Genomic DNA, 23,540 nt, shown 5'->3' with positions numbered 1-23,540 from the left:
TCTCCCTCCCAGGCCTGAACATAGCATAAATGGCCAAATTATATACACGCAACGGACTGTCCAAAATACTTTGATCACCCTATACCTCATTGGAACTCACGAACTTGCCAACATGAGCTACCGTTACGTTTTTCAGCTGTCAGTTTCCTGGCCGTCCCGAGTCCCGACGAAGCCGCCGTGGCCACTCATTGCATTTAATGTTTTGATAACTGCATTTCATCCGGCCCGTTTGTCAGTGCGTCGCGACGGCATGCAGCTAACGGGAAATCAATGCAGGAAGGGTAGGGGGGGTGCAACATGTAAACAACGAAGAACGGCTTATCAAAACGGACAGAGAAGATTATGGCGCGAGTGTGTATGCAAAGGGATGTATGTAAGCAGCATAATAAATCCGAACCGGCATCAGTCGTGCAGTGGCCGGATCGTCATTCGGACAAGATTATACCGGCATCATCGTGCTAATTCAGTGCCCTTACGAGTTTATTGTGATTGACGACTAGGGGAGATTTCAGATTCTCGTTCAGTGTCTTCAGTGTTGGTCGAGACGTTGCGGGAGTCAGTTGATTGAACAGTCCCCTCGTGCACCCCCAAAGGCCTGTGGAACAATGGCAACCGATCAAGCCAATCCCGGTATCGAGAAGCTCCTGGAGCAGGATGGGTATCTGAAGCTGCACGAACGCGAAATCAGACGCAGGTGAGTTTGGTGTCATATCAAGAATCTGATTAGGATAAGGCTTCTTTAGAGATGGGACTGACGAAAGGTTGTCCATTTTGAGCTTGGAGATGTTTCAAACAAAATAACCACATAAGATAGATCAGATTACCTTCTGGCTTCCTTTCGGAGCGGCATAGAATCACAATGCAAGTGAAACCCAGGAAATAAATGGAGTCATTCTTGATTGAAAACCGATTTGCGATGCCTTTGAAAAAAGAACGAATGTCACCTCAAGGTCACCAGCCCGGTTAAGGGAAATGTGTATAGAAGAAGAGCACAAATGAAGATCATGACCAATGTTTTAATTTCTCCGTATCAAGCGCTCGAATACGCGGCGAGGCGATAAGTGCCTATAAGTCGTTGATTGTTGTTCGGTTTTAGCGTGGTTTACAGTGCATCATTATCGCATAGGAGGGAAACAAAATTATTAGTGATGGTGGTTATTCTGTTATGCAACTGTTGGCACCGAAAACAAGACCGGGAATCTGGTGCACTGAACGGAAACATTGACAGGGCTGGTAGCCAGTCAATTTTTAGTGATTTTGGCACTGTTACTTTTTTGAAGACATTACAATTAAAGTGACTTTTTTCAACAATAAGCCACTATATTTAACAAGTTTGATCAATTCCGAGCATCAACCCACAGCTTATAATGGTTTTTAAATTGAGCTGCTATGATTTTTTTTTTCTATCTTTATTATCGAGATGTTTAGCCTTGGGCTAGTTCATCACGGGACCAACGTCTTTACTTTCCAGCATAGGTGAATATTTTGGGGATTGGATTCGATCCAATGAAACGATCTGGAAAGAAGAGAATACTTGTGAATTTTGATACTACCTAAAAGCAATAGAACAGGACTTCTGAGTGTTTAAAACAAAAGTTTTTTTACTACGTTTCATACCTTTTGATCCCTTTTCGATCGAATCTGCTCTAGTAGGTATCATCTTAAGATAGGAAAAATCCAATCCTCTGAATGTCATTTTTGTCAAGCTGAAATCGAAAATGCTGAGCATTGCCTAATAACAGAATGTCAGCGGTTGGAAAAAAAAAATATCCCTTGGAAATTTGGTGAAGTAATCCTAACAGACTTTATAAAACGAGTTGTGCACATTTGGGACAATGTGCCACATCAACCAATGTCTATCACATCTCAATTGTGAAAGGATATTCGAAGAGCACCTAAAATATGGGTCATTCTACAATATTCCTAAATAATGGAGGCAGTGGTTAAAAGGCTCGACAGACGAGGGAAAAAAAAGCTTTAGACTGCGAAATGATGATACCATGTGCTTTGGGATAATCGAGTTCAGTTCGCCTTCGAGCGTCGGGGAATCTCAAGGGGCTCCGCAGCCTGTAGGCCGAAGCGCCCATCTACCGAATAGGGAGTCGTGGGTTCGATCGCCACCGGAGCACGTGGTTTCTTTTTACAGTTTCAATTTCAATTTGTACATTTGACACGTGTTTCGTCGTGTAAATGTGAACTTCAAAAACGTCAAAACCTTGAGAAATGTGATTATTTTTTACTTATTGCAGTTACAATGCCGAAGTTTTTATGTAAAACGTAGGATAATGATCGTAAACGTAATTTGAATTAGTTGTCACAAAGGTTCCGCGAAAGTCTCAGCTCTCAGATAAGTGCTTCGTGAAGCCCAAGCAGGCAGTTCGGTTTTGCGTCGTCCGATAGATTTTGCTCACGGTTTCGCGCGTGTTTTCGTCGCCGGAGATTATTTTTTTTTCTTGTTTTGGAGCGTTTTGCGTTTGGCACAAGCAAGACGGTTTGTTTTAGGGACGCCAAAAAGTTTTGTTGTCAGTGTCAGTTTTGTGTTAAGTCGAGGATGGATTACCAACTGGTGAGTTCGTTTCATGCTTGTGATAACACTTTTTGACGTTAGCTACGTCTTACGGCAATATACTGGGTGTCAATTGAAAATCTAAAATTTTGCGATCGTCACGAAATTATGTAAGATTTTGAACGTTAATAACTCAGTCATTTATCGATAGATTTTCAATATTTTCCCACCAATCGATCGGAAATGTATACAACAATTTCCTCGAATGGAGAAAACTATTGATTATTGACAATAAACTATTGAAAATTGGGAAAATGTCGACCCCTTTCTTACGCAACCAATCAGGTGCAAGCAGTTTTCCACGCTTCTTTTGCGTTCCGCTTCGCACTATAAAACTATTGGCGATCAAAAGTGAGGTTAAGTCGCGAAAGTTTTTCAAATTGAAATGAATATTTACGGTTTCCTGTGCCTTAAATTGCAATAATCTTGTTAGTTAAATGATTGTGGTGATTTTTCTTCCAAAGTTATCACATAAAATTTCGATAAAGATGCACTAATCCCTATTCTAGAAGAGCGCCATCTACGCATTTTAGCTTTGCGTTAGAATACCAATAAGGGTACATCCCTATGGGGTTGTACGAACTGGTGACGTAGGACCACGATGGTTAATTTAACTGAATTTGATGTCGTTCTTGTTGCTTGTTTTGACTTCATATTGTTTCCAGTGCTCGAAACTTTCGTAAATATTTATGCATATAACGATTTGCAGCCAAGTGTACGTTCAATCATGTCCCAAATATACATTATCTTTATCCGATGAATTCGTCATATTTATCTATGAAAATGTGAAATTTCACTTCAGGTTGTATGATCATTTTGAAATTATATTAGTAACCTCCTATAAAATATATGGTAGCATTGGAAAGAACAGTAGTGATTGAGGCTTGTTCAACATGCTGAAGCAAAATCTAAGTAATTCTAATTAAAGATTATTTAACAGCAATGTGTCTGTAGGATGTTATTCGAGGATTATAATGAAAGCTTCAGTCATCGCTTTGTTGATCTTTTGGTTTGAGAGAATTATTAAATCTCTTACACACATTTGGTGGCCCTGAAAAGAGCCAAAAGCTTTGTTAGCTCGGATGCTGTCTTAGATGAATCGCACTACAGGATGTTATCAGTTGATTGTCATGGTTAAACGAAGAATCCCCAACGCAAGTGTAGGAATTTGTATAAGGTCTCTGCTTATAAGACGAACCAGTTGAATGTTTCGTGGTGTGGATGGCACACATCGGCAACAGCTATTAGATCACACGGCTGAGGTCGAAATCTGAAAATGTAGCCTAAGTTTGAAATCTTGAGCAATACCACAAGCCGGACGCTCGATTTGTCTAATAAAAGTAGTAATGATGCCTAACGGGCTTGATTCTTGACTGTACCACAGATGAGTTTATAACGAGCCGAAATCTCATAAACCAGATGCTGATCAACAGCTCAGCATGACAAATTAAATTTTGTACGAAACTGTGAGATTGATTGAGGAATAAAAGATGTAATAAGGTCGAAAATATTATTCTTTCAACTCTTTTCCACAAATTTGATGGCCCTGACAAGGGCCGATGGCTTTCTTAGCCTTGATGCGGTCACAGATAAATAGCACTGCGGGATTGATCAGTTGATTGCCATGGTCCGTGGATGGCGCACAACAGCAACGGGTAGTGGATCACCGGGCACAAGGCGAAATCTGGAAACGATGCTCACTCTTGAAATCTTGAGCGATTTCATAAGTCCGCCGCTTGATTCGCTGCTCTTTTCTCTTCGGATCAGCTTCTGGAATTTAGATCCTAACGGGCTTGCTTCTTGACCACCGATCACCAGACGCTGGATCGCTAGCTTGAAGGTCAGCAGGTGCGGACGTCGCTGCGCAGGATCGAAGGAGCTCTTGCCAGCTCGGAAGTAGAAACGGAATGAAACCGAATCCAACGAAAGAAGCATGCTATATACCCTTAGATTAGCAGATTATGCTCCTCCCATTCGTGCTCTTCTCTTTCTAATCGACCAATCTGGGAAATGCATATGTGCCAATAATGAGTTGGACTTAGAATTACTTGATAATTGCGAAAAATGATAATGCGTGAGAAATTGGTCGAACATGAATGAAACGGTTGACAATTACTAAATATTCAATAGTTCGCTATTGATAATCAATAGTTTTCTTTAATATGAAGGTAAATTTCTGATCCATGGTGCCAAAATTATGAAAATTGTTCAATGGGAATTTCTTTTCAAAAGCATTCTAAACATGTCGCAATTTTGTTACATGTGATCATTTTCGTAATCGAAGTGTTCTCATAAAATATGGCAAATCAAAGACACTGTCGGAAATTCCACTCTAGTTTACATTCGTTGTGAAATGTTAAGCACTCACCTCGACGGCACAGCAGCAGCGTCCAAGAATAGTCTCAAATTGTCGTGCCATCAATTATTCATGACAAATTAAATTTTGTACGAAACTGTGATGGGGCCCAGATAGCCGTAGCGGTAAATGCGCAGCTATTCAACATGACCAAGCTGAGGGTCGTGGGTTCGAATCCCACCGGTCGAGGATCTTTTCGGGTTGGAAATTTTCTCAACTTCCCAGGGCATAGAGTATCTTCGTACCTGCCACACGATATACGCATGCAAAAATGGTCATTGGCATAGTAAGCTCTCAGTTAATAACTGTGGCTGAGAAGCTGGCTCTGTCCCAGTAGGGACGTAATGCCAGAAAGAAGAGAAGAAGAACGAAACTGTGAGATTGATTGAGGAATAAAAGATGTAATAAGGTCGGAAATATTATTCCTTCAACTCTTTTCCACAAATTTGATGGCCCTGACAAGAGCCGATGGCTTTCATAGCCTCGATACGGTTACAGATAAATAGCACTACGGGATGTTATCAGTTGATTTCCATGGTCAAACGGGGAATTTGCTTATACGACGAACCAGCTGAATGGTTCGTGACGTGGATGGCGCACAACAGCAACGGGTATTGGATCCCCGGGCACAAGTCGAAATCTGGAAACGATGCTCACTCTTGAAATCTTGAGCGATTTCACTAGTCCGACGCTCGATTAGCAGCAGCTCCTCGGATCAGCAACTCTGGGGGCTTCTGGTGATTGGCTCCTAACGGGCTTGCTTCTTGACCACCGATTTATCACGAGTCGAAATCTGGGAGCGCGGATAAATTTGTGGCGGCGATGACGATGGATTGGACGCTTCTCCGAGCAGCAGTAGTCCGCCGCTCGAAGAAGCGCCCAAGCCATCATCATCGCCGCCGCAAATCAATCTTGCGTCTTCCTCTTCCGACGACACAAATTGGACTGTGACGCGGGTGCAAAAGCAAAGCGAGAATGACTCGCCCGATCGTGTTCACAGTCCGACCGCAAAAAGAAGACTGAGGGAAGAAGCAGGGACCCGTTTGCTTTTATAGTGGGAAGCGATACCGTCGAAAAATGCTCGAACGTGATTCGTTGGATAAGAAAGGGGTCAACATTTATCAAATTTTCAATAGTTAAACAACAAAATTCACTTATCGGATATATTACTTACGATGCGTAGATACATTTCCGATCAGAAATGATCGAATGATACTAAATCGTAATAATTGGTTCATAAACATCTGAGTTATTAACGTTCAAAGTCTCCCCTAATTTCGTTACATGTCTCATTTTCCGTACTTTTAAAGTGCACCCCAATATAGAAAACAAAGACGTAGTCCTACATCAAAAAGGCTGCAACTATGACAATCGACTAAAATTCAAATGCAGAAAATCACTTGGCGTAGTTAACGTCATGCGGTCGTTGCTTGTACACAACCCCCACTGAGAAAAATCTACACGCCAAGGTCGTGTGTTTTACTTATAGATTTGCGCAATGAGGAAAACCACATGACTTGAGTGTGGTAGCCATATGGATTTCGTCATTGACTTCACGGTATAATAACATGTGTATCAACATTAGGTAGTCATGAGAAATAAACATGAATGTCTAAATATTAAATCATGAAAACCAACTAATTTGCTTATTGAATTCGAAATGTAGTGGCTTTAGATAGTCATGTGTAATAGAATATGAATGTCATGAGACTGGAAGAAGAAATTTGATAGAAGAAATCTTGCTCCCCAAAATATGGATTCGAGGCTCCTCTGCTTGTCGCAAGCTCACTTGAATGGTTTTCTCAAACAAGTGAGTCAGCAACAAGCAGGGCGCCGCAAATCCATAATTTGGGAAGCCCGGGATTAGCATATTTCATTTTATTCGAAGCTGAAAGCTAGGAAAATCTGTTAGTGGAATCCGATTTTTCTCTAACACCATACATTATATCCAACGCTGGAAGTAATGAATTTTATTTATAGAAAATTAGAATGAACTCCTCATATTCACTCGGACATCTTCACTAATGGAAAGAAAAACGAATCCGCAAATTTTCCTCTAACACTTTCAGCTTCAGAATTTGCTTCTTCTCTTTGGAACATGATGATGACTGTCGTTCGACACGAGGTCCATCCGCAATTTAGTCGGCTATGGGTTGATCACTAATAATTGAGAAATTTGGAACACGGAAATCGACAGCAAGCTCATCGATTTCAAATCGAACAACTTAAACATGATGATCATGACACAAGATAACCATAAGTTAAACACACTGAATCCGTGTTGGGTGATGATCCATAGCACCCACAGGTTGACGCATATGAATTTGAAATGGAAAGCTTTAGGAACTTAGGTGGAAAACTATGAAATTCATGTTGTCGGTTGATGAATCAATCCATGAAGCAAAACTAAAGAATTGAATGTGTAATACACACGAAGTTTGTAAGAAAATCACAACAAATCGACATAGACGTTCATGAATCGATCCATAATTTTAAACACACGGATCAAGCGTGTGGATTTTTTTCAGTGCCCCCTGATTTTTTTTCTTGAAAGCGTAACCACAGACAAACAGACGTCACACTCTCACTGCTGTCCATCGACCAATTTTTTAACGTTCGTTTCGAATATATGGTAGGTGGTCAATCGACCACCCGCAGCGCTCGCGTCGTTTTTGTTCGTGTTTGACATTTACACACTACCGCCACCTGTTGGTCCATCGGCCACCTACAGTGTTTTTAGCATTAGGCGTACATGTTTTCGCGACTATGATTTTGATCGCGATTTGTTCTAAGTGTTACGTCTGTTTCTCTGTGGCGTAACTTTGATGTAATATTAAAACAAACTTTGTATGGTTCGTCACTATAAGTGTCGGCATTATGCTTTTTTCTTATACAATTTCAATATACATATATTTTTCTCTTTTTGACATTATTAAAAATTATCTTTTGAATTGTTCGACATTGTGTATGTTGACGTATTTTTTAAAACTTCTACCATATCGAGACAAAATGCACAGTAGTACTCATATGTAATTTTCAAACAAACTATGTATAGTTCGTCACTACAAGTGTCGGTTTTATTCCTGTTTCATATATATAATTTAAAATATATACATGTAATTTTCAGTTTTCGTCATTAATAAAAACATCTTTTGAATTGTTCGACATGTAGACATTTTTTTAAAGCTTCTACCAAAAACTTCTCGAGACAAAAATACAAAACTAGCTTTAAATATAAGTCGTATATTCCCCCCTTGTCCATGGATCGCATCATCGAACAGAGGTGACTCCCAGATCTTTTCCTCCGTCACTAATGAACACCCTTCCCGTGGTGATTGTGGAGATGCAGAGGTATTCTCGGTCTCTACAAGCAACATCATTACACCCTAACATTCCTTCCCCATCCCAACTGACTGTAAGGATTTGGCCGGCGCCGTTATTGATCAATATTATTAGATCTGCTAAAATTGCACTTCGAGAGTAAGCGGAAACTACCATCCCTTATTCATTTGGATCGTAGTGCAATTCTTACCAGTTCCGATCAATCACGGAGTAGCAACCATTGACATGTACAGTCAGTCTATGCTATGCTATGCTACAAAGGTTCCGCCAAAGTCTCATTTGAAACATTTCCTCGATGGATTTTTCGGTCCCTTGAAATTCCCATACATCTTGCTCTCCATAAGTCGATATTTCTATAACTCGATGCCTCCACTAGTCGATGACACGTGTGAGGTAAATTTCCCTCCATAACTCGATATCTCTCTAAAAATCCTTTTTATACAGGGAAACATAGATCACGTTCTTGTTTAGAAGTGAAGAAAGACTTGGATGTTGTAATGAAAGTTGAAAAAACCTGAAAATAACATTGTTGATTTTTAGTAAAAATAAGCGATTTCTCGAGAATTTTGAGAAAAGCTTTTTTAAATATGATTTTTTTAAATGCTATCAACAACATAATATTGCTTTCTTACAAATGTGTTCATAAAATATGATCCTTTGATTTTAGGATTTTTTGTGTCGATGTGTTCTATAACTCGATAATTCTATAAGTCGATGGTCCCTTGGATATCGAGTTATGGAGAGTCGACTGTATAATAAAATGGATTTGATAGGTGTGAAATTATTTGGTTCACAGTTCTGATAGTTTGTTGAACAATATGTAAAACAGTCGTATAATCTCTTATTGTTTACTTATTTTGCAACACCAGCATTCCCCCCCCCCCCCTATTTCCTTTTTCGCCCCTCAAATTGAGATTGTCGCATTTTCGCCCCCTGAGCTAAAAAACCGCGATTTCGCCCACTTTGGGAATCACTGTCTTAGGCGATAACGTTCGAATGTAATAAGGCAAACACCACAATTTTAACTTACTAGCGAGCTAGTGAAAATGGGAAGAAATGTTTTTCCAAACAATTGGGTTGTTTAGTGATAAAAAAAATTCACAGTTCTTTGTGGCTTGATCGAAAGAGCACATTTTTCTAAGTGCAACACGATTTTATAGCGCTTCAATATCTTAATTTTGATATTATAAATGATTAAGAAAGATTAAAATCCCTCGACTCAATGACATTTCAATTTGCATACTTTGGATTCTAGTTCAATTTTTAGCGTAGATTCAGAATGTTTAAGAAAACGGATACCCCTAAACAAGCCAATTTTCTTTGTTTTTCTTCTGAATTATTGCACAAAAAAAAAACAATTAAGGATACCACATATTTTTGGTAAATAAGTGAATCTAAAAAGTGTACACGACTTTATTCGCTTTAATTTGAAGTCTTTATGATGTCAATACGAATCGCATGTTCATGAGTTTATCAGCATAACCGTTTCCTTAGATAGGTTCTCCACTAATGGTACAGTGTACACTTGCCCTAAGTCGCCGATTGTTGTTCGATTTAAGCGTGGTGTGGTGCATCCTTATCGCATTATAAGGGAAACAAAATTATTAGTGATGGTGGTTATTCTGTTATGCAACTGTTGGCACCGGGAAGCTGAACGAGCACATAATGAAACAGAAACATTCGTAACTTAATCTTAATGCTTTTCAATGCTTTTTCTAATTTTAGAAACACCGAACTGCGTAACTGGATTAATAAGCTGAACCAGCTCGAGGGAGGTCTCGATGAGTTCACACAGGGATATAAATACTATGGACTGCACATTGCTTCCGACAACAGTTTGGTGGCACGCGAGTGGGCGCCCGGTGCACAGCAGTTGTACCTGACCGGAGATTTCAGTGAGTATTCTGTGGTTTTAATTATTCATCCACTAAGGGCTACGATTGATTACACCAACAAACTATATGTCGTTAATCGTCGGTCCGACGCTTAGAGTAAGTAAAAGTGGCGCCAAACGAATAAAAACCAAACTGAATGGGTTCAGGGTAGTGCCATGTTGTTGGCCAGGGCCTAGAGTTTCAGATATTCTTATGGAAAATTTGTAATTGCAGTCACCTTTAAGCATCATTTACTGGAACTAAATATATGAAATAAATGACTCTGGTCTATAAAATTGCACATTAGAGAATTGTATGAAACTATCATCGAGAATTGTATATGTATGATCCTCAGCGTGATGCTGTATAGTTCACAAACAATATTTGCAATCATTATAAGCGACGTGGCGAAGCAGAAGTGAATATGTCAATGCTCAATCTGAGCGACTTCGAAATCCAGTCTCCCATTTTATTAATAAGGCTAAACATGATCATTTGTAGGCTACGTTTCTAAACACGAACTCTGAACAGCTTTGAAACAGATCAATATTGAACCCAATAAAAATGACAATAGCGAATTTGCTTATACGATCGACGGAATATATAAGTTTTTCAGTGGAAGCTTATTCGAATTTCAGAAAATCCTTCCGCTAACTAACGCTGGTGGATTAAAATTTATGACTTGATATCATGAATGGCCTAATCTCACTCAATTCTAATGTTGTTGAAATTTATAATTTTGATACTTCCGTGTGTTCTAGCCGCATAGTTAAGAACAAATATTCGTATAAAATCGAAAAATAAAGCCGCTATTTTTATGTCACCTGAAAGCTTTTTATCTTGGGTTTGTTAAAAATATGAATTCGTAGTTTTATATTTTTGTATTTAATATCACTTGTGCCACTACAGGAACACATGTGCCTATAGTTGCACTATTTCTAATTTATGGTCCTATAGTAGCACTAGCTTCACGGTGCAGGCAAAACACAAATCAAAATCATATTTGTATAAAACGTCTATATTTTTCCTTTGAACAATGGATCACAAACTTTCGATTGATTGACGTAAAAAGTTCTCAATTCTCACGTTATTTTGTTTAATAAAGAATAATTTCTATTCATATTGCCACTAAAGGAACAATAGGTCTACTATTGGTGCAAGAAAGCTTAAATTTACGCTAAATTATATATTTAAATCATTTTTTGAATAAAATTGAACTGTGAATCAATGTTACTTAGGTAAATAGCAAATGACCTTAAAGAAAAAAAAATGCAACGAATTGTACCCAAGCAGCTGTAAAAATCCACTATAGTGGACTGCCTACTAAGGGTACATCAACACTAGGTATTTTTTTTTGCCTCATACAATTTTCTCTACTCGTGAAAAACTGCCGAAACCCTAATATCATCCTTTTATTATCCTATGGTTATTGTTCTGGTGATTAATTTTACTGATTAGTAAGGGGCGTTCCTTCGCTGAGTTCATTCTCTGTTAAAGGTATAAATAGCGGGACCTCTTTAGCTTAATCTATACATTCAGATGTTTCTGAGGAAATAAAACAAGAACTGTGTATAACGCGTTGCAAGAAAAATTTTGATTCCGGGAAAATCCGGGGTTATTGATTGCTAAATTTTCCATCAAAATCATCATAGTCACCGACTACGGAAGGTACAATTTGTTTATGAGGAATCTGCTGTCATAACGAATTTTATGACTTCAACGGGCTCTGAGCGAATCGTATTCAAAAAACTTCAATCTGAATCTTGTTAATGCCAATCCCTATATATGGGAAGATAATTAGTATCACAAAGCGGGAAAGCACAATGGAGACCAGTAGTAACTCGAAACTAAACAAAATCTACTTCATACTTGTAGCGTATTAAACTATTTGGTTTCAACATGACGCTTTATGACAATAATGATGTGGATGCCAGCAGCTTCACGATGTTTGAAAAGGAAACACCATTTAGTTCTAATCCCATAAGCTACGGGAAACTTTCAGGACAGTCTTACATAGACATGGCAGAAGTTTGGGGGATGATTTTGCCAGATATGTGTAGGGATCCGTTGCTTGAGAAATTTGAGATACATGAATTTGAGTAGTTCGCGCAATGGCTAGTCTTTATGAGTAGTTTCAATTTTGATTACTGCGTCCTAGTGGGAACATACTGACCTTAATAATGTACTGCATTTCAACTATCGTTTCAGTGCAAATTTAATGTCAACGAATTGAATCATATTTGAAACAGCAATGCTTACTGTGGTTCATTTGCTCTATGCGGAGATTGCTCACTGCGCGTTATTTCCGCGAGGCAATCCAAATTTTTAAATTTCCCCGCAATACAAACCAATACTTTATTGCTCTCAAGGTCAACTGCAGGGCTGGAAGCAGACCTATTTTTAGAGACTTGGTCTCTATTTTGAAGAAAGTCTCTACGGAAGGTCTCCAAGGTATCTATTTTAATCAAAATGGTGTTCAAATTTATTTTTTTTCTTTTGTGTGCATTGACGAAAAAACATTAGGAAATCATTTTCAATCTTTAGGGCGACTTATGTAAGAGTTGTCCATAGAAATTCTCAAAAAGTATCCTGATAAAACAAAAGCACTAGGGTTTTGTTCTACTTCGTCGTAAGCGCTACTATTCGTCGTATCAAACTTTAAATGTTCCACTACGGCGAATATTCAAACTTACCTGCAACATAAATTTATTATCCAAGTGTAATTTTGTGAAAACTGTTATGGTTTGTACACTTGTACACCAAAAATGCAATAAAACTACTGTATTTCGGTAAATAACTTCAGTTCAATTATCCACTTTGCACTTTTTCACCGAAATCGCATGGACGAACACGATTTGAGAGAAATGCTTAGCGATCGACTGAGCCACACCACTTTTCAACACAAGTTTCTTCCCGCCCCCGTGGGTGACTTACTTCGCCGGGCACTCATTTTCACTATGGAAAACCTTCGTACTTCTTCACTGAAGGATTTCATTCCAATCACACGCCGTAAAACTTCAATAAATCACCAAATTTTACGAAATTTCCTCAACCGCCGCGTATAATTGAGAATGTAAACAAAGTTCAATCCGTCGTACTGATAAAAAAGAGCTTGTGTGCATCAATGCGTGCGCGACGCTCGACGTAAAAATACGGTTCCTTTGATTGTGTTGTTTTCGCTGTACTGTGAGCAAATGCCATAATTGTACGGTCAAAAGGAATTATGTTCATATGTTCGGGCTGAATTTTGATGACGAACAATTAATTTTAAAGGAAATTAGTATATTCCACCATGCTCAAGGAATGGAGGGAGATGCCCGTAGATCTATATATTCTAGTAAAAATTTTTATTATAGCGTTGATATGTTGTGTTTTAACCACTCAATACACACAGTGAGCCGTAAGTTGTGAGACGAATCTGGAAACTGATTGCGACGGAGTTGAAAACGATACTACGGATTGAGAATACGGTAAGATGCATTTTCTTTGCATTATTTCCAAAAAGAGATCAAGATTTTTTAAAATGTTATTGTACAATCCTACAGCTGTTTTGAGAAAGAATTGTTTGGCATCGGTTTGTATCAGCATAATTCACTGCAATACTGGGAAAATTTCAGTTCTCATTGATTTGATCAATGCTTAATACGATGGATACTAGCACATCACCCTAACTTAAAATTAAACTACCTACAGTAATTTGCCAGAGACTTTCCCAGGATTTTCTCCAGATATTTTTGACTAATTCTTCCACTGGTTTCGCCAGTTGTTATTAGAGGAGATCTGTCAAAAATTCTTACAGGACTTATGACCCTAGTAAAATTGGAGCGGATGTCCAAAATGAAAAATCAGTTTTTTCTATAATAATTGACAAAAAAAATCACGGCTGTTTTAGTTCAAAAATAAAACAGCTGTGTAATTGTTTTATCGATTTGTCGATTATTACGAAGAAAACTGCTAACACTGGAGCAATCATTCCAGTTATTCTTCCGATCATTCATTTACAAACTTCTTCAAGGAATTCCTTCAGTATATGATCCAGAGATTCGATTAAATTTCCTTTTCAATTATCTTATCAATTTGTTTGTTTCAGATAACCCTTCAATAAAAAGTAATTCAATATAATTCCATTCAACCTTGTGGGAGTTAATCAAGTGTTAGGTACTTTTGAATTTATAGGGAAATTTCTCCAATAATTTGTGAAAGTATTTCTAAATAAATATTAGAATGAATGCTAGATAAATGTCTAAAGGTATTCTCAGAAAAAAATGTGTTTGAAATCCTGAAGAAATCTTGAACGACAATTTTTAGAAAATCCCTGTAGAAAATACTGGTTAAATTCTAGAAAATTTAGAATGAAGTTTCAAATATCATACCAAGGTACCGACCGTGATAATTATATTTAATTTTTTACCGGCATATCGGTCTGTTTTGCTCAAAATAATATGAAATTGGATTACATGTTGAAGAGGGAATAGGTACCATATGAAACAGTATTACATGAAACGTCCTTCCTTGTGGTTAACGTTCCCTATGGGAATGGCTTGGCGTGTTGTTCGAATAACATTACCAAGACAGCCAAAAGGAAGGAGGTTTCAAATGCCCTAATACTGTTTGGTGATCAATCAGGTTCTATCGATCGGTGGCTTATAATTGGGGAATCGTTACACAGTCATGGATTAGCTACAAGGAAGGACGTTTCTAGCAATACTGTTTTATATGGTATGCTCTCTTCAGATCTAGTATCTTACCTGACTTTGTGAGATTTTGGTGAAAGTGTGCGGTATTAGAAGCTGCGTACAATAAGAGCCGACCATGGTTTATATTGGTGGAATATCTTGAGGATCATTTTCATTTATTTAGTTAACATCTACACAGATAACACTGAATCAACAATTTCACGCCACAATACTCGGTTCGTGGCCGCATCTCTCCATCCTCGGTTCTGCCCCACGCTCGCCAAATCGATACGCACTTGATCCGCCCACCTAGCTCGCTGCGCTCCACGCCTTCTTGTATCAACCGGATCCGAAGCGAATACCATCTTTGCAGGGTTGCTGTCCGGCATTCTTGCAACATGCCCTGCCCATCGTATCCTTCCAGCTTTGGCCACCTTCTGGATACTGGGTTCGCCGTAGAGTTGGGCAAGCTCGTGGTTCATCCTTCGCCGCCACACACCGTTCTCCTGCACACCGCCGAAGCACCCGATGTTCGAAGACTCCAAGTGCTTGCAGGTCCTCCTCGAGCATCGTCCACGTTTCATGCCCGTAGAGGGCTACCGGCCTTATGAGCGTTTTGTACATGGTACATTTGGTGCGGGCGTGAATCTTTTTTGACCGCAGCTTCTTCTGGAGGCCATAGTAGGCCCGACTTCCACTGATGATGCGCCTCCGTATTTCACGGCTAACGTTATTGTCAGCCGTCAGCAAGGATCCAAGGTAGACGAACTCGTCGACCACCTCGAACGTATCCCCGTCTATCGTAACACTGCTACTTTGTCTGTGCTGCTACCTAGGCGGGTCCTGTCGCGCTCAGTTCCGCCAACCAGCATGTACTTTGTTTTCGACGCATTCACCATTAGCCCGACTCTTGTTGCTTCGCGTTTTAGGCGGGTGAACAAATCTGCCACCGTTTCAAATTTTCTTCCAATAATATCCATGTCGTCCGCGAAGCAAACAAATTGTCCGGATCTCGTGAAAATCGTGCATCGACTGTTAAGTCCGGCTCTCCGCATAACACCTTCAAGCGCAATATTGAACAACAGGCACGAAAGTCCATCGCCCTGTCGTAGTCCCCGCCGAGACTCGAACGAACTGGAGTGTTCGCCCGAGATCTTCACGCAGTTTTGCACACCGTCCATCGTTGCTCTGATCAATCTTGTGAGCTCCCCGGGAAAGCTGTTCTCGTCCATGGTTTTCCATAGCTCTACGCGGTCGATACTATCGTATGCCGCCTTGAAATCGATGAACAAATGGTGCGTAGGACCTGGTACTCACGGCATTTCTGGAGGATTTGCCGCACGGAAAAGATCTGGTCCGTTGTCGAGCGGCCGTCGATGAAACCTGCTTGATAACTTCCCACGAACTCGTTTGCTATAGGTGATAGGCGACGGAAGAGAATCTGGGATAGCACTTTGTACGCGGCGTTTAGGATGGTGACTGCACGATAAGTTTCACACTCCAGTTTGTCGCCCTTTTTGTAGATAGGGCATATAACGCCTTGCTTCCACTCCTCCGGTAGTTGTTCCGTTTCCCAGATTCTGAATATCAGCCGATGCAGACAAGCGGCCAACCTGTCCGGGCCCATCTTGATGAGTTCGGCTCCGATACCATCCTTGCCAGCGGCCTTGTTGTTCTTGAGCTGTTGAATGGCATCCTTAACTTCCCCCATCGTGGGAGCTGGTTGGTTTCCTCTGTCCACTGTGCTGACGTAGCCATCGCCTTCGTTGTCCTGACCTTCTGTGCCTGTGTTCTCTGCGCCATTCAGGTGTTCATCGTAGTGCTGCTTCCACCTTTCGATCACCTCGCGTCCGTCCGTCAAGATGCTCCCATCCTTATCCCGGCACATCTCAGCTCGCGGCACGAAGCCTTTGCGGGATGTGTTGAGCTTCTGATAGAACTTCCGCGTTTCTTGAGAACGGTACAGCAACTCCATCTCTTGGCATTCTACCTCTTCCAGGCGGCGCTTTTTGTCCCGGAATAGGCGGGTTTGCTGTTTCCGCTTCAGTCTGTATCGTTCCACGTTTTGCCGCATACCATGCTGCAGCATTGCAGCCCGCGCTGCATTCTTCTCCTCTAAAACCTCCTGGCACTCCTCGTCGAACCAACCGTTTCTTGAGCTCCGTTCCACATATCCGACAATGCTTTCGGCAGCGTCGTTAATGGCTGCTTTGACTGTCCTCCAGCAGTCCTCAAGAGGGGCCCTATCGAGCTCGCCCTCATCCGGCAACGCTGCCTCAAGATGCTGCGCGTACGCATTGGCGACATCCGGTTGTTTCAGCCGCTCGATATTGTACCGGAGCGGGCGTCGGTACCGTACATCATTGATGACGGATAGTTTTGGGCGCAGTTTCACCATCACCAGGTAGTGGTCGGAGTCAATGTTAGTGCCACGATAGGTTCTGACGTCGGTTATGTCGGAGAAGTGCCGTCCATCGATCAAAACGTGGTCGATTTGCGATTCTGTCTGCTGAGGTGATCTCCAGGTGTACCGATACGGGAGGCTGTGCTGAAAAAAAAGGTGCTACGAATGGCCATGTTCTTGGAGGTGGCAAAATCTATCAGTCGTAGGCCGTTCTCGTTCGTCAGCCGGTGGGCGCTGAACTTTCCAATCGTCGGTCTGAACTCCTCCTCCTGGCCAACCTGAGCGTTCAAATCTCCTATGATGATCTTGACGTCGTGGCTTGGGCAGCGGTCGTACTCGCGTTCAAGCTGCGCGTAAAATGCGTCCTTGTCATCATCAGTGCTTCCGGAGTGTGGGCTATGCACGTTGATTATGCTGAAGTTAAAAAATCGGCCTCTGATTCTTAACTTGCACATTCGTTCATTGATCGGCCACCACCCGATCACGCGCCTTTGTATATCACCCATCACTATGAAAGCTGTTCCCAGCTCGCGTGTGTTGCCGCAGCTCTGGTAGATGGTATGATTGCCTCTAAACGTTCGCACCAATGCTCCTGTCCAGCACACCTCCTGCAGCGCTACGATGTCGAAACCGCGGATCTTCAGTACATCGGAGAGTATGCGAGTACTTCCAATGAAGTTGAGAGATTTGCAGTTCCACGTACCGAGTTTCCAATCGCTAGTCCTTTTTCGTCGCTGTGGCCTTTGCCGATTATTCCGGTCCGTATTCTCTCGTTGACGTTCCTGTGCTGATGTGTTTTTACGGTTGGCTTGCATGGCCTGACACCAACCCCCTAGATTCCCACAGGACCATTCCCCCTAAATGTTCGGAGGGCCTTAGTGCGCAGTTTAGCTTAGAGTCCTTCTCTGGCACTCGGACGATGATCAGCCACCCCTGACATGGGGAACAGACGCTGTTGTGAGCCGCTCCTAACATGGAGTACAGACGCTCCTGGTTTGCAAAGGCAAAAGCAAAAGCAAAACCCCCCTTCCCTGTCAGCATACGACCAAAGTTCCCACCGGGGGTTGGTTACCCGATCTTCCCCAAGGTTACTCGTACCCCGGCCTGTACCACGAGGAGGTAGGAATAGGAGTTGCTGGGCAAGAGGCTAAGGACCGCACAAAGGGGTCTATTTTATTCCTGCAGGTACGCGAGGTACCAATGGTACGCCATGCCCAGCCATTTACCGCGCCAATTATTCCAGTGATTCCTACAAATCATGCCTTCGTGAATATCTTTGGAATATCTATGCTTTTCAAGGATATCCTGAAGCACTAGATTATTAATTTCTTCATTAACTATCTTGGAAATGTATCTAGAAACATGTCCAAAACAGTCCGAAAGTTATTTTTAGAATACCTTAATTTTCAGATAAATTCCTGGTGTTGGATTCGTCGAAAAGTGATGGTAACACCATGAACGTTGAAGGATTAAAGAAATCCGATAATTTCGGAGGAAATCCTACGGAAATCGATGGATGAATCACTAGATGACTCCCTGGAGGACTTGGACTCGCTAGAAAAAAAAAATATATTGAAATGTTCTGTGGATGATATCTGGGTTGAATATCTGAGGTTGTTTCTGGGCTAATCCTTAGAATAAAATCAGATCGAATTCTTAGAGGTATCTGAAACGATTTTTTTGGAGGAATTCCTTAGGAAATCTGTAAATCAATCAAGCAAATGTTCGAAGTAGTACTTAAAAGTACCTTTGGGCAAATACCTGAATGATTGAACTTGATGAAATAACTTTTGAAGAAACTGATGAGCCTATCTTGTACTTCATATACCTAATTGTAAAGATTTGCCAGGAAAACTGAAAAATGTCGATGAACGTTCAGTTAGAATTCACCCAAAAAATATTCTTTAAAACGTCTAACAATTTCACGAACCTAATATTGTATTGTGAGAAAAAAACGATTTTAAGTTTTGATTAGGCGGGGCTGAAATGTACATTAACCAAGGGCATCATGAGGACACACTATGGCTTTGTAATGGTTGTTTGAAAGGCGGTCAACTCCAACCGAAATAATCTACGGATTGATTGTTTGTAGTTGTTGAAATCTGTCCTAGCTTCTGGCTAAGTGGATCTATTGAACGACCTATGGTCTTTGATATTACTTCGTTTGGCACCAATTTAATCTTCTTTCAATCTAAAAGGTAATTGACTAACTCCTGTGTTAGCCATAAGCGCCCTTTTAATAATCTACTAAATTCGTCGGACGTTTTGGGAAAAATGTCCCAATCAAGTCCCAGTCAAATGTTTAACATGTGGTACCGTCAAACGGGGTGACTTGCAACGGCGGGGTGACTTGCAACACATTGTAATTTACAACTAAATTTCACTATAAAACACAATTTTCAATAGAAAATTCGTTTTAAATCGGTGCTTCAATACGTGTGACTCACAATTCAAGTAGGAGCCACGATTAAAACTGTTATTATAAATATGTTCATACAATAAACATAATTCTTTTAAATGTCTAGAAAACTGATACATGATGGAGGTTCGAAATCGTGACCTGAAAACATGAGATAGATTTAATGTACAAAAGTAATATTCTACATGTTGTTTCTATAACTAATAAGTGATAATATGACGAACTTTATTTTACGAAATTGTGGCAACAACTTTTTAATAAAAATAATTTTTATACACATGTACCTATGCGGGGTGACTTGCAACACTTTATTTCTAAGCAATTTAGAGTTTTATAAAAGTTAAAAACTTTAGTGTTAGGTCTACTTTATAATCAAAAGAGTAATAATTCATCAATCAACTACAAACACTCGTTAAAAATATTGTTCAGTTAAGATATTGGACCTTGATGATTTAACGCCTCTTCTTCTCATACAAAAATAGCTCAATTATTTTCTTACAAAAATGTATTCTAAATGTTCTTGTACTAGTTCGAATGCTTTAAATACATGAATAACAATACTTAACAAGTGTGACTAATGAAAAATATCAACATTTTGTTGGAAAAAACTAAATTAGCAGTGAGTGTTGCAAGTCACCCCGCACAGGGACATTTAAAAAATTTCACCTTTTTGATGACTTTTGATATGACAAAATAATTCGATTCAATTTTCTATCATCTCATTCTGTAGGCGAGCTGGCCATTCAAAGTTCTACAAGGAATTTAGATTTTTAGATTACGTTTAGATCATGGTTTTGGTTGATTGAAGTTGAAAAGTGTTGCAAGTCACCCCGTTTGACGGTATTCATTTCTCGATTTTCCCCAGACAACTGGCAATGGGAAGCAACCCCGTACAAGAAGCTCCCCTACGGCAAATGGGAACTGACTCTGCCGGCCAACCCGGACGGCTCGTGTCCGATCAAGCATCTTTCGGAGATAAAGGTGATCGTGCGCAAGCAGGACGGCCAGCTGGTGGATCGATTGTCACCGTGGGCCAAGTATGTGGTTCCGCCGCCGAAATCGTTGGGCGTCAACTATCAGCAGCGCGTGTGGCATCCACCAGCCAACGAGCGATACACGTTCCGTCACAAGAAGCCGGCCCGGCCCAGGGCTTTACGCATCTACGAGTGCCACGTGGGAATCGCCACCGAGGAGCTCGGCGTTGGAACGTACAAGAACTTCGCGGATAACATTGTCCCGAGGATTAAAAGCCTCGGTTATAATACCATTCAGGTGATGGCCATCATGGAGCACGCCTATTATGCCAGCTTTGGCTATCAGGTGACGAGCTTTTTTGCGGCGTCCAGCCGGTGTGGAACACCGGATGAGCTGAAGTATATGGTCGACAAAGCGCATGAGGCCGGATTGTTCGTGCTGTTGGACGTGGTTCACTCGCACGCCAGTAAGAACACGCAGGATGGATTGAACCAGTTCGATGGCACCAATGCTTGCTACTTCCACGATGGTTCACGTGGAGAGCACTCGCTGTGGGACAGCCGTCTCTTCAATTACTCTGAGTAAGTGTACCTTTTTACGAAGTAATTTTCAATGATTCTATACCAGAAAACCGTTCCCCAGAATTTCATTCTACAGTATGTATCATACCCAAGTATGTATCATTCCCGAAAAAATATAGTCTTCAGCAAAGTTGTTCAGAAGCCTTACGGCGTTCATCAGCTGAAATTTTGAATTCGCCATTTTGCCGCTACGTGGAGCTAGTGTGCATGTAATTTGAACATATTATAGCAGGCTCTAGCGCATGAACCTGACCACCTAGAATGTTCGTGTCTTCAGCAAAGTTGTTCAGAAGCTTAAAAGCAAAGTGAGGCAGCACTGATTGGTTAGCAATTTTGCCGCTACGTGGCGCTAGTGTGCATGTAATTTGGTCATATTTTAGCAGGCTCTAGCTCATGAACCTGACCACCTAGAATGTTCGTGTCTTCAGCAAAATGGTTCAGAAGCTTAAAAGCAATGTGAGGCAGCACTGATTGGTTCAAAAGCTTTGTGACAGAATCGTTGAAAATCCTGGCTAGGATTCTATGTATTCTATTCTGTGGGAATTCCGCTTAAAATTCAGTGAGAATTTATCTCTTTATTTTGTGATAAGGGCCTGTTCACAAATTTCATAACGCTGAAGGGGGTGGGTAGGTATCCACAAAATGTTACAGCTCAGGTTACAGAGGGGGTGGGTGGGTGTCAACAATGGCCCTTTTCAGCGTTATGAAATTTGTGAATAAACACCCTAATTACGTCACGCATTTTGTAAAAATCCTGTCCCATATTTATATAGGATATAGGGTTTTAATATTGTCTATCAAATCGTAAAGGACGTCATGCTATATTCTAACTTCAAATTTATAGAACAGTCTACGGACCAGATATGATAAGAGTCTCCAAGTGGAAAGGTTAAATATTAAAGAGCATCTTTACAAATTTCTAATAATGTCGCAAATCACTTTCTCAAACTGTATGAAGCACCAAGGGGAATAAGATTCTGGAGAACGTAATTCTGGGGGGCGGTATTCTGGATAATTTTATAGAACCATTTCAACTCTTAACTACCTATGTATTCCCATCCACAGATACGAAGTGCTCCGTTTCCTGCTGTCCAACCTGCGCTGGTGGCACGACGAGTACAACTTCGATGGGTACCGCTTCGACGGGGTCACTTCCATGCTGTACCACTCGCGGGGCATTGGAGAAGGCTTCTCCGGCGATTACAACGAATACTTCGGACTGAACGTCGATACGGAAGCGCTGATCTATTTGGCGATCGCCAACTATTTCCTGCACAAAATGGATCCGAACGTGATCACCATTGCTGAGGACGTGAGCGGCATGCCAACGCTTTGCCGCCCAACAGACGAATGTGGCGTCGGGTTCGATTATCGCCTGGGGATGGCCATTCCGGACAAGTGGATCCAACTTCTCAAGACGAAGAAGGACGAAGATTGGAACATTGGGAACCTGGTGCACACGCTGACCAATCGTCGCTGGATGGAGAACACGGTTGCGTACGCCGAGTCACATGACCAGGCCCTGGTGGGAGATAAGACTATCGCGTTCTGGTTGATGGATAAGGAGATGTACACGCACATGTCGGTGATGTCCGAGCCGAACTTGATCATCGATCGTGGTCTGGCGCTGCACAAGATGATTCGTTTGATCACGCATGGCTTGGGCGGAGAAGCCTATCTGAACTTCATGGGCAACGAGTTTGGCCATCCGGAGTGGTTGGACTTCCCCAGAATTGGAAACAACGAATCGTTCCACTATGCTCGACGCCAGTGGCATCTGGTGGATGATCAAACATTGAAGTACCGGTTCCTGAACGAGTTCGATCGAGCGATGCACCACACGGAGGAGAAGTACCACTGGTTGAATTGCCTTCCGGCGTACGTGAGCTGGAAGCACGAGGATGATAAGGTGATTGCCTTTGAGCGGAATAATCTGCTGTTCATATTCAACTTCCACAATAGCAAAAGCTTCACCGATTATCGTATCGGGGTGGAACTTGCCGGCAAGTACAAAGTGATTCTCAGTACCGACGATAAGGAGTTTGGCGGGTTCGATCGGATCGATAAGAACGTTGAACATCACACATTCCCGGAGGGCTGGGCTGGCCGGCGGAACTATATGCAGCTGTATATCCCGTGCCGGGTGGCGATAGTGCTGGCTCCTCAATAAGCGGAAGCTGCGCTGATAGCGAATGTGATGATATATATTGGGCATTAATTGTTGAATATTTAGAGCGATATATCAATTTACCACTTTAGGCATTAAGGACTTCTGAACACGGGCAGTGAAACTGTGAATACAATCGTGAGCAATATGCTTGTTTAAATAAATGCAATCAGAAAAATA

The 23,540-nt window shown here is 41.2% G+C and overlaps 1 protein-coding gene across 1 annotated transcript; it reads left to right on the top strand.

The window, feature by feature from the left end:
• Nucleotides 1–294: 294 nt before the first annotated feature.
• On the top strand, nucleotides 295–23,540 carry LOC5573623 (1,4-alpha-glucan-branching enzyme). Its single transcript, XM_001660895.2, has 4 exons — nucleotides 295–694; nucleotides 9,990–10,159; nucleotides 20,503–21,193; nucleotides 22,259–23,540. Exons 1-4 carry the CDS (start codon nucleotides 606–608, stop codon nucleotides 23,361–23,363), a joined length of 2,055 nt encoding a protein of 684 aa, XP_001660945.1. The 5' UTR covers nucleotides 295–605; the 3' UTR covers nucleotides 23,364–23,540.

Source organism: Aedes aegypti, chromosome 3 (assembly GCF_002204515.2).
Source record: "Aedes aegypti strain LVP_AGWG chromosome 3, AaegL5.0 Primary Assembly, whole genome shotgun sequence".
Classification (NCBI taxonomy): Eukaryota; Metazoa; Arthropoda; class Insecta; order Diptera; family Culicidae; genus Aedes; species Aedes aegypti.
The sequence above is the reverse complement of the archived record's forward strand: the minus strand, read 5'-3'. Positions and strand labels throughout refer to the sequence as shown.